At 35.5% G+C, this 12,975-nt stretch overlaps 1 protein-coding gene across 1 annotated transcript; it reads right to left on the reverse strand.

The window, feature by feature from the left end:
* Nucleotides 1-10,696: 10,696 nt before the first annotated feature.
* Nucleotides 10,697-12,388, reverse strand: LOC133335696 (polyadenylate-binding protein-interacting protein 1). The gene is made up of 2 exons (XM_061544000.1): nucleotides 11,974-12,388; nucleotides 10,697-11,787 (listed from the first exon to the last, which is right to left on the reverse strand). Exons 1-2 carry the CDS (start codon nucleotides 12,373-12,375, stop codon nucleotides 10,702-10,704), a joined length of 1,488 nt encoding a protein of 495 aa, XP_061399984.1. The 5' UTR covers nucleotides 12,376-12,388; the 3' UTR covers nucleotides 10,697-10,701.
* Between the last annotated feature and the right edge of the window lie 587 nt (nucleotides 12,389-12,975).

Consider the following 12,975-nt stretch of genomic DNA (forward strand, 5'->3'; position numbering starts at 1 on the left):
TTGGTATCTGTGTGAATTTTAGACTATGAAGTCATACCAAGCAAGGCATGCTATTTGATTTTTGTTTTTGGTGGTTTTCTTGTGTTCTTCTTCTTCTCTGCATTGTGTTTTTCTTTCTTACTACTACTTGTTATGCTTTTGTGCTTTGTTGCCGTGTTTCTTGACGGTTTTTTTCTGTCTTTTTTATGTTTGGTGTTTTCTTGTAAGGTTTGTTTGTGTTTGGTTGTTGTTGTAGCTGTTGTTGTTGTTTGTAACCACTGAAACGTAAGCTTTTCTTGTTTTTTCTACGTTGTTGTTGCTTTGCTTCTTCGTTTTGTTGTCTTCTAAAGACAAGTTTTTCAGGCAAGTCGGGAGGAGTTTTCTTAATGACTTCAAACCAAGTCGTCATCATCATCATCATTGTCGTGATGATGATGATCATGCATGACTATGATCATCAAGCCCCATCGTGCTGATGGTGATGATGACGACGACGTTGTTTTTTTATTAACGGCCACAGCCCAAAAACATGTTAATTTATTGTAGTTGTTGTTGTTGCTGCTGGTATTTGTAGAAAAATTTACCTTTTTTTGAAGAATTAAAGATTTCAAAATCTTGGCGTAGATTTTGTTGTTGTTGCTGTACGTGGTGTTGTTGTAGATTTTTTTCTTTTAGTTCACTCGCCTCTTGATTTTTGATTTGGCTTGGGATTTTCAATCTATTTTCCCACACAATTTATTTTTTAATTTAATTTTTTTCTTTATTTTTTATTTTTGCCTGTAACCAAAATAAACAATTTATTATTTATCGATGATGTAGCTGCTGTTGTTGTTATTAGTGAATTTCCATCACGGGGAAATTCAACTTCAAACACTTTATTTGTTGTTATTATTTCGCTAGGACACGAAACAAAAACACACTACTACACTCTTTTCAAAACGTCGGAGAAAAGAATTTGACACTTTTTTTCAATTTGTTGTTTTATTTTTTTCTTTTCAAAATTTCGTAGACGCGTCGTTTGTTGTTGTTTATATTCTAAAAACTATTTTTTTTTTTCTTGTTTAAAAATAAGAAAGAAAAAATATTTGTTGAATGCCTTCTATTTTTCTTTTATTTTTGTTGCTTGCTTGGTTTTGCTTGCTTACTTTTTTCACATTCGCTAACTGAAAAAAAGTACAAACGCACGGCACGAACAAGATACTCGAACTGAACTGTTCCCTTTTCAGAAAACTTGTCATAACATCAAAGCAACCAACCAATGTTAGCGGCCCCAAAAGATATTAACGTCTACATATGTGTTTCTCACTCTCTCGCTCTCTCATTTGTTCTCCATCAAAACAACACACTAATTTTGTGGCAAACACCAAGCAACACAACACAGTGGCTTATTGGAGCATTCCAATAAGAAAAACACATACTCTCTCTCGCTCTCTTTTCACTCTTCGGTTTTTTGCACTCTCATTATTATTCCCCCCAATATTTTGTATCTATGAGATTTGTTGTGTGCTGTTTGGTCATGCATTTGTTGATTTCCCTTGTTGAGTGTCAATCTCACTCTCTCCCTCTCTCTGTGTGTTTGTTTTATTTTTTTCGCACATGATGAACTTTGTTTTGTTATTGTATTTGCCAGCAGCAGCCACACAATTGCCTGTGTGCGTTTGTAACCGTGTCAAATTTGGTTTCATTTTTAGTACAGTTATCTCTATGACGCTTTGTTGTTGTTATTGTTGTGCCCTCTCAAATCATAAGGTGGTTGTTTGTGTGTTTGGTATGGTGGGCTCTCTGTCTCTGTGTGTGTTTGTGCCACTGTTAATTGGGGGGACAATTCAGTTATTTATTAAAGTGTGCTCCATCATTTAGTCAGAGAGAGAAAGAGAGTGAGAGAAACTGTAAATAAACACGGCATTATCGACAGGAAATATTATAGGCAGAGTTGTATTTTTTGGGCGGTAATTTCTTGACTTTTGGCGTTACGGTAAAAATAACAATTTTAATTAAATAATAAATTAATATAATTTAAAAAGATAAAGAAAATAAATAATAAATAAATATAAATAATAAACATAAAAAATAACTAAAATAATAATTATTGAAAAACAGAATGGAGTCTTTATAGACGAGATAGAGAGCTCAGGGTGTGCTTATAGCTGAATCAAATTAGACTTTAGGGACGAACTGAAGGTCAGAGAGTCTTTCAAAGACGAGCTAAAAGTCAGGGAGTTTTTATAGGTGAGATTAATGTCAGAGATTATACATAGACTAACTGAAGACCAGGGAGTTCAGACCGAGGAGCCTTAATAGACTAACTGAAGGCCAGGAAATCTTTCATGGACTTCTGAATACCTGAGAATCTTTAAAGACAATGTGAGGGCGCTCTTTTATAGACGAGCTGGAGACAGGGAGTCTTTCATAGAAAAGATGAAGCACAAGTGAGTCCTTATAGACGTTTTGAAGCCCAGAAATTATTTATTGTCGAACTATCCTATGGTCTACTAGAAGTCGATACTACAATGTCTCGATTTGGGGCAAAAAATACTTGTGAGAAGATTTCAAAAGAAGGTTGAAATATCTACATATATAAAGTTCAACAAATTCGAGTATGCATGCGAATCTTCAGTAGCCATTGAGACCTTTTCGAATATAGGGAAGGCCTATGTATAGCAGGCCTACTCGAGTAGGGCTAAGGGACAACCAAAATATCCAAAAAATTCCTCCTGGAGGTCTAAATTACCTTTAAAAATGTTAGTCGAGTTCAAGAAGGTCTAGGACACCAATGCGGAATATCCTAACTAATTATCCGATAAGATTTCTTAATCGAAATTATTACTACTAGAACTTCAAACAGTTCCACAGGATTACAAAGCGATTTGTAGTGATCTCTAGAAGTTCTAACATACCTATATCAGGTACAAAATCTCAAGAATGCATGGACTTGTGTAGATCAAAAAGGTCTTGCAGATCTCTTGAAAAGAATATCTGGTTTTCACATGTCTTCTGAGTATTTAGAAGGTCTGTCTAGAAGATACGAGGAACTCCAGGAGGCCTCTAGAAGGTTCACAAATGCATATGCCAGGTTTAGAAAGTCCAACCAGACATGGAAGTTCATTAACATATATGAGGATTTTCTGTAACCATATATAAGCTCTTCAAGTCGTCGGGCTTACGGAATGCTCAGGAGAAACGTAAAATACTTCATTAGAACGTGATTAGGACTAAAAAAACAACCAAACATGTTCAGGGGATTTCTAAATTTTTACCTTTGAAATGCCTGTCAGAGTTCACGAAATTTCTCTGAACTACCTCTGAGTCCCAAGAGGTCGACTTCTAAGTCGAGCTTATTACTATATAAATTCCAAAAGAAGTAGGAGAGTTCTTGAATCTCTAAGTCTAATATGTCTTTGAAGGTTTAAAAGCTCGCAGACCTCTAGAATGTCGTTTTATGTCTTAAAGTTATTTAAAAGAACTATCAGGTCCCTAAAAATACTATCTGGTCTAACAGACCTCCAATAGGTCTTTAAATGTTATGCATCCCTAAAAGTACTATCAGATTTAAAAAGCCTCTAGAAGGTCTTTGAAGGTTCTGCAGGTATCCAGAATAGGTATCTGCAGGCTCTGCAATATCTAATATTGCAACTAGAAGGTCTTTGAAGGTTCTGCAGGTATCCAGAATAGGTTTTAATCTCAGAGTGCTCAGAAGACCCTGCAAAAAATCATTAAATGGTTATGAAGCTTTCAAATCTGTAGGAAACCTCAAATCATCCATCCTAGAAGTTCGAAAAGAAAATCGACAAGGTCTAGAAGTCTTCTAAAATGGATGCTTATATCAATTTGCCAAATCTGTAAAATAATAAAAAGCCTGAAAGCTCTCTACGAGTATAAGACTTTTTAGTCTGCAGGACATTTAATATAATATAAAAACACGAACATCGGGCCCAGGGATCCTTAGAAGGTTTCTTAACATATAAATTGTTTTGGAAAGTAAATTTTAGAAGTCTTTACAATAAAAAACCCTAGGTCTAAAATTTGTGACATTCTAGTAAAAAAAAACGTAAAAACATCACCTTCCATTTAACATTTTTTTTAATACGTTTTTTATTGTTATTATTCATTAAGCTTGAATCTTATATATTTTAACATTATAATCTTATATACTACAATATTTATATGTTTTTTTTTTTCATTTCCAATATTTTTTTTTTCATAGAAACATTTCACATAGTCATAAAACTCAAACATTCGCACACTCACGGACAAAAACACTTTTACTTAATCATACACAGTCCTTTATTATTGCGCTGGGAGGTATTTTATAAAATACACATATTACATTACAAGGAAATCTCTCTTTTTCTTGTCCTTCCCGGTCCATAAATGGAAAAGTATATATGATTTAATTAGAAATCAGGATTTTTTAAAGAAGATAATTATTATAGAAATTCTTATTAGAAAATAAATGCAAGAGTCGTTGAGCAAATTAGAGAGACTAACATGGAGTTGGAGAGTATGAGTCTAAACCAGAGTTGAACAGAATTAAATAAAGAGTAAATGTGTGGGAGCATGAAGAACATCAAACAAAAACGCACACTAAAGAGAAACAAGAAACACATGGTTAGCCATCACCGCTATCGTACTATTTTGTGCATTAGTGGTCTAAACGCAACCATAGAGTCTAGAGTCAGCGAAAGTAGTTTGCCGTGTGTTTCTTGCAACGGGGGAGGTATTTTATAAAATACACATATTACATTACGGCGAAAAAGGAAATCTCTCTCTCTTTCTTGTCCTTAGAAGAGGTTATGTTTATTATGGTTTGTTAATTGTTTAAAAAATTAAAAGAATATATGATTTAATTAAAACACATCAAAAGAACCAAAACGATTTTTTAAAGAAGATAATTATAAAAAAAAACACTACCAAGATATGGAGAAATTGAAAATAAAGGAATTCGAAGAAGAAAGGCGCCACAATAACCTAATGGAGAAACTGCGATTAAGAGGGCTCGAATATGAATTAGCTAAAAATTAGCAATTAGAGAAAATCAATTAATAATAATTTAGTGTCTTAATATACATTTAAAAAATCTGATATCAAATAGTAGCGGTGAAGAGGATACCCCAGAACCAATAATAGATGACGGTATAGAGTGTATATCACCTAGCCAAAATGAGGTCAGAATAACAGTCAATCGGCTGAAGAATAATAAAGCAGCAGTTGCCGACAGGTTATAAGCCAAACTATTCAAGACCGGTGGTCAGATACTGGTCAGGAGCATGCCCCAGCTGCTGATTACCCAATGATTGGAACCTCAGCATCATGTGTCCCGTGCAAAAAAAGGAGACAAGACGATATGTGCCAACTATAGAGAAATAAGTCTCCTTCCCATCGGATATAAACTGCTATCCAGCGTGAACGACTGAAGCTAATGGTCAATGACATTATTGGATCATACCAATGCGGCTTCAGACCTGGCAAATCCTCCATTGAACAGATTTTCACACTGTGCCAAATCCTGGAAAAAACCCACGAAAAACACATCGACACATTCCACCTATTCGTCAACTATAAAGCCGCATTCGACAGCCCTATCCGTTCAGAGGTGTTTAAAGCCATGTCTTCGTTTGACATTCCTGCAAAATTAAGGATAACTTTAACTGGCACAAGATCAACAGTTAAAGTCGGAAAGAACCTCTCAGAGTCCTTTATTACCGAACGAGGATTCTGACAAGGTGAGAGTTTGTCGTGTGACCTTTTTAACATCCTGCGGGAAAAGTTCATACGAGAGGCAAAGGTGAACAGAAATGGCACTCTGTACACCAAACTCGCCTACGCCGATGACATCGACATAATGGGTCGAACATTGAGAGCGGTAACAGCCACTTTTAAACAAATTGAGAAGGAGTCTGACAAAGTGGGTCTGGCAGTAAACGGCGAGAAGACCAAGCTGATGGTATCAATGCGCAAGACGTCCAGTAGACTCGGACCAACTGTGGAACTTGAAAACTACAGCTTCGAGGTAGTCAAAGATTTTATATACCTAGGTAACGCCATAAATAAAACTAATGACATCAGTTTTGAAATTCGGAGAAGGACAGTGTTGGCCAACAGATGGTAGTATGGTGTGACTAAGCAACTCAAAAGCAAAGCCACCTTCCGCCAGACCAAACATACACTCTACAAGACGCTGATACTACCCGTACTATTATATGGATCTGAAGCATTGGTTATAACGCAAACAGATGAGGCATCTCTTGGAATGTTTGAGAGAAAAATTCTCCGACATGAGCTGTACCATCTATTCTCGGACATCGGCATTGTTAGACGTATTGAGCTGCAGCGACTACGTTGGCTATGTCATGTTGTGAGAATGGATGAAGATGCCTCAGGCCGAATGGCATATAAAAGCGAACCAGCTGATACTTCACGCAGAAGGTGAAGGTCACGAATAAGATGGAAAGATCAAGTGGAAGACAACATTGCCGAATATGATCTTTCAAACTGGAAAAACTGCGCAAAGACCGACGCGCCTGGAAATCTTTTTTAAGCTCGCCTTATGGAATGAAAGTTCTGTCACAAGCCAGCAATGTAAGTAAACACGGGCACGGATTTATAAAAATCATTTTTCAAAGTCTTCCTAAGGCTTACGGGTATGTTCTGGAACTCACGGATCTGCAAAACTGCAGGTCTTCTACCCTCAAGGATGATTTTTTTGTGCATGATTTTCTGAACTTCTTGTACAAATACAAAAGTTCATCGAGAGACAGTTTATAAATGGATCACCCGCCCAAAGATCTGCTAATAATTAGAATAACCTCAAGCGGCATTTTATTTTAGAGGATAACATTCGGTATAAATGTCCTGCAGGAAAAATTCCATATATAGTAGAGCCTCAAGGGGTGCTTTATATAGATAGAAGACCCTTAGAAGTCCTCCATACATGGAAGACACTTAGGAGGTTTCCCATAGATAGCAGGTTCTCAGAAAATTTTCTATACACATAAGACCTTCAGGAGATTTTCTATAGATAGAAACCACTCAGGAGACCTTCCGGACATAGAAACCCCTTAGAAAATCCCTAATAAGGACGTTTATATACAAAAGAATCTCTGGAGGGGACCTCTATACATAGACAACCCCCTCAGGAGATTCTCTATAGATAGAAGGCCCTTAGCAGGTGCTCTAAACATAGAAATCCCTCTTGAATTCTTCTATAAATGGAAAACCAGAAGGTGGTCCACATAGGGTCCATAAAAAGTTTTTTTTTTAAACAAAACACCTCTGGAGATCTGATATAAATAGACTACCCACTGGGGACTTCTATACATAGACAACTCCCCTCTATAGATGGAAGACAAGGTGTTCTAAACATAGAAACCCCTCAGGAGTTCTTCTATATATGGAGTAGTTCCAAGGAAGTTTGTCCAAGAAGAGTTTTTATAGGCAAAATATTAAAAATAAAAATCGTATAAAAATACTCTACAACAATTTTTACGTACATATATATTTTGTTTCTTTAATCGATTACACAAAAAATATTTTTTCAATCACAAAATCAAATGTTTACAGCCTTAAAAAGAGGGCGGTGGATGGGTGTGGGGTTAAACAAAATAGCTGCCGATTTTATAAACAAAAAGTGTCTATGAATATTACAAAAAGTATTAACTTTTTGGTCTTACTTAATCAATAACGGAAAAAATTAAATAAAAAACGACAGTGTGTTTATTTTTTGTTATTGTGTTTTTTTTTTTTGTTGTTTCTTTTTCAACTCTTGCATAAATACATAATTTAGTTGAATTAAGTTTTATCATATTTTTTTCGAAATTTTTTTTATATAACTAAATAAGCTGAAATTACAGTTTGTTGTATCGCGTTTTCTTTGTTTTCTCTTAAATACATACAGTCGAAATTTTATATAAATTAATAGTAATAATAATAAAAAAATTCATAATAAAAAATAGAACATTATAAAAAAAATTATTATATATTATATAGATAGATTTTTTTCTTTTGTATGAAAGCAATTTGTAACGAGAAACAGTAAAAAAATTAAACAAAGAAAAAAATTAAATATTTTTATAAAAATAATTGATGATGATAAATATATTTATATATAAAAAAATAAGTATGTGTACATGTTGTTGTTGTTATTTTTCATGCATAATGGTAAAAGTTAGATGTTTTTGTTATTAAATATACATCAAAAAATGTGGTATTTTTGTTTTGGTTAGAGGAACTCTTTCTCTTTTTTAAAAATGTTTTTTTTTGCCTTCATAATGAATTTTATTTATTAAAAAAAAAAACATACACACACTATAATTATGAGATATTTATTAAATTAAAAAATATATATTTTATAATTAATTGTTGGTTTTTTTTCTTGTTGTGGTTAATAAAAAGCATTTTTAAATAAACAATTTGAAAATATAAAATATGGGGGGTGAGGGTTTTGAAATCAATATATATTTTTTGTTAGTTAGGCATGCACAGCATACGAAATTGTTTTTTTTTTTTTTAATATTTAGAATACACAAAAAAGCTTATGATTTTTTTTTTACAAAATAGAAAAAAATATCAAACTCCCTTTTTCTAAAAAAAAAATAAAATAGAACAATAACAAGAGGTTTATCAGCATCTCATATCAGTTTTTTTCTCAACATTAATCATTCAAATATATATAGAAAAAATAGTTTTTCTGGGGGAGGGGACTGAGAGTCCAATGTTAATATTAATATCAACAAAGCGGAGGAGAGGGTAGGGAGGCTAAAGGGGGAATAAAAAAACTCACAGCATTCTTTTTTGTATTTCTTGTAATAATTGAGGGAGAGAGAAGGAGAACCAGTTATTCAAAGGTTAGAAGACCCTGAAGCTGCAAAGGTCTATATTAGCTTTTTTCATATAAGGCTTCAACCGAAAGAAGGTCCTTAAAAAGGTCCTCAGAAGACCATGTGTACAGGAATCAAACTTAAAAGATCTTTGTAGGAAGCCTTTCATAAAAGAGAAAGGCGTTGAAAAATGTTCTGCATACTTATGGAAGACTTTCTGAACTTCTTTGTAAATCCAAAAAGGCCTTCAGAAGGTATTTTATAAATGGAATAACGCCAGGGGATGCTTGTTATTAATTAGAAGACCCTCGGCAGATATTTTATATTAAAGAAAATCCGAATCAAACATCGTAGGAAGCCTCTCATTCATGTAAAGGCTTCGAAAAATGTTCTTCATAAAACGGACGATTTTTTTATAGATGACCTTGGGAAGATCTTGAAAGCTAAAGAAATTCTGCAGGTCTTCTGGCCACAGATAATTCTCTATATATACATATGGAAGACATTCTGAACTGCTTTTAAATCCAAAAAGGCCTTCAAGAGGTATTTTATGAATGGGAATACCGTCAGGGGGCCTGTTAAAAATTAGAAGAACCTCAGGAGGTATTTTATATTAAAGAAACGCCGAATCAGACTTAAAAGATTTCGTAGAAAGCCTCTCATAATAGAAAGGCTTCGAAAAATGTTCTGCACAAAGCCTACGATTTTTTGAGAAGACCTTCGGAAGATCTGCAAAGCTAATGAGAGTCTTCAGGTCTTCTAGTACAGAAAATTCTCTATATATACCCATGGAAGACTTTCTGAACTTCTTTCAAATCCAAAAAGGCCTTAAGGAAGTATTTTAAAAAAGGGAATACCGCCAGGGGAAAAACTGTTAATAATCAGACGTAAAGGATCTCGTAGAAAGTCTCCTATAATAGAAAGGCTTCAAAAAATGTTCTGGTTGCATATCTTGTGAAGACCTTGCAGAAATTGCCGATAATAAAAAGATTTTCGGGAGGATGAGACTTTTAGAAGACTTCCATAGGTTAAGAAAAACGTACTGGTGATTGGTTCCCCTTTTCACTACGAGATCAAGAGCATCTTTTGAAAAACAAAAAAATGGAGGTTATGACTTTTTCTTCTCCTCCTCAAACAAAAAGGGGTTAGGGTCAAACCCTAAATGTTAACAAATAGTTAATTGGGAAAAATAGGAAAATGAGATGGGAGAGAGATTTAAAAAAGGAGTAGCATATAATATCACATTGAATTTAAAATGTTTTCGTTTCTATCTTTCTTTTTTTGTCTGTTTTGCAGATTATAACATCACAATTGTTTTTCTTCTTCTTCTTTTACATGGGGTTAGGTGAGCACTCACAATTTGTTTTGTTTTTTAAATTTTTTTTTCGTTATGATTTTTAAAATTTTCAAAATTTCTTGTTGTTGTTTCCTTAAAGGTAAGTATTTGATTGGAGCAAACTGTAATTTCAGCGGAATATGGGCATAGGGGGAAAAATGGAGTTTACAGGGGGAAAAGAGAGAGAGAGAGTGAGAGAGATATGCTTTATAACTTCATGGATAACCTTAAATAGTTTAACATATTTTCTTTTTTTGTTGCCTTACAGCAAAAAAACAAAAAGCAGGCAGTCGGGCAGATGGACAGGCTGGCTGGCGGGCCATTTTCTTTGCAGAGTTACATTCATTTCATCATCAACATTTGCTTGGCATTCTTCTGTTACTTTCTAGCTTGTCATCCTTTTTCTTCTTCTTCTTCTGTTTTCATTCTTTTATAGTTTATATTGGGAGGTTTTAGTTTTTAGTTGTTTTTTTTTACTTTTCAATATTTTATCGTATTTCTAACGTGATCATGATCATGCTCATCATCATCATCCTTATTGTTGTTGTTGTTGCTTTTTCTTTTTTTGACCTATGAATTATTGGCTTGCTTAAGAAACATTTTATAATCTCTTTCAGTCTCCTCATCCATTTCAGGATCTAAATCATCCAAATCATTATCATCATCATTATCGGTCGAACCGCCATTGGCCCCCGATGCTCCATTTGTTAGGAATTCACATTCTTCGGCAGTTATTTCCCGGCCATCGGGACCATAAAACACGGGATCATCACTTTGTCGTGGTGGTTCCGTTGGCTTCGATGATTCACCCTCACCCAAACCTTCACTGCCCGGAGCCTTACGTCCCCAGTTATTCTTTTGCAAGGAGATAACATTACTGGCTAATGGATATTTACCGGGATTTTCACTGTTGATACGTTCCAAACTTGCGATAATCTCCTTCATATCTTCCGGGCAATCTGTACTCAAGTCATAGCCGGCCAATTTTAGTGTCAGGCAAATGCAACGTACATTCTCGGCCACAACATGATCCAATAGTTGTTTCAACGAATAAACTATGTTTTCGGCAATTAAATAAATGCGTGTATCGTCACCCCTCAACTGCATATAGAGTTCGGCGAGGAAGAGGGCCGTCTCTCTCACCTTGCCCTGTTGATTACTTTGCATGTAGTTCTTGATCTCATCCTGATGGAAGTCCAATTTGCATTTGAGCAGCGTATGGAATAGGGAATCCTTGGAGGGATTCAGCATATGCAATAGGTTGTACAGTTTGGCGCCCATATAACGGAAATTGGGATTCTTAATGGATTCCTCGAATATATCCTCCATGGCAATGGACAGGACATAGTGATTGCTCTCCAAACCCTCGAATATGGTAATGAATCGGGTGGCAATGGTGTCAAACTGGCCGGGATTTTGATTGAGACACTGGATCACCGTCTGTAGGTAGTCCAAAGCAATATTTTGCATATCGGGAGCAGCATCAGCGGCGGCGGCCGCGGCAGCTCCACCAGCCGCTTGATTTGAGTATGGCTGATGTTGGTGCTGCTGCTGTTGGGAATAGGGTTGATTGCGTTGTTGATGATGATTGTGGTTGTGGTGATACTGATGATTATTCTGTTGATTGTTGTAGTGATGATGATTGTTGTAACGCTGCTGTTGATTGTTGTGATGATGATGATGATGATTATTGTGGTTGTTGTGATGATGGTGATGTTTGTTATTACGATGATACGATTGATTTGGTTGATAATCACCACGTTGAGGATAGAAAGTGCTATTGTTGCTGTTCGAAGTATTACCATTACCGCTGGTATTGGGACGGTTTAAACGATCCTGGACACTCATGGAACTGAACTGATGATTCAATTGCTGCTGTTGTTGTCCCTGATAACCGCCACCATAACCATTGGCATATGCTGCCGTTTGCTGATTATACGCCTGCTGTTGTTGCTGTTGAGCTAACTGCTGCTGCTGTGGATAATTTTCCTGAAGATATTGTTTTTGTATGCGTTCCAAGCGCTCCTGGGCATTATTTGCCAAATGCTGGGGCACAAATGCTGTGGCATTTATTGATAGCTTGGCATGATGATTATGCAGATCGGCGGCAGATGTTGACTGTCCGCCCGGATACTGTTGTTGCTGCTGTTCATTAGCTGCTGGTCGTCGATATATTTTGGGTGAACGCAGTGGTTTTAATTCCTCATCGGGACTATAAATGGAACGTCCAGGTGGCATATCCATGATGATGGCAAGGAATACTAAATAAAAGCAAAAAGAAAAATACTGTTAATAAAGAATTATTTAAATATTTGGTGTTGTTGGTGGTGGGGGTAAAACAAAAATGTGAAGCATCTCTGCCAGCTAATTGAACAAATTCAAAGTTGTACGTAATGGTATTTTTTGGGGTGAATTGGGGGGAGGTCGGTCGTGTGTAGGCTAGTGGTACAAACACACAAAACGCAGTATAAAAAACGAACAATAATAAATTAATAATGAAATCATACTGACCATAGTAGTGTGTGCGATTAATGATGGACGAGGCATGCCTGGGTATGTATTGTCTTAATTTGGAAGACAAGACAATATACAGTGCATCGGAAAAGTATGAAGCAGTCGGCAATTTTATTGCCTTAGAAACTATATACTCAAATGTATTATAAAATATTTATACCCAAGATCGTTGTGGAACTGGAACGCCATATAGTTTGGATAATAAGCCTTGGGCCATCGAAATTCTAACAAGTGAAAAAAGCGTTAAGTTCGGCCGGGGCGAACTTTGGATATATACTAACAGTTACTTGCACGAATATTAATATTTTTTGGGAGGGAGATTTGTTACCA

Source organism: Musca vetustissima, unplaced genomic scaffold, assembly GCF_032173495.1.
Source record: "Musca vetustissima isolate MV318-11 ecotype Yass unplaced genomic scaffold, APGP_CSIRO_Mvet_v1 utg7906, whole genome shotgun sequence".
NCBI lineage: Eukaryota > Metazoa > Arthropoda > Insecta > Diptera > Muscidae > Musca > Musca vetustissima.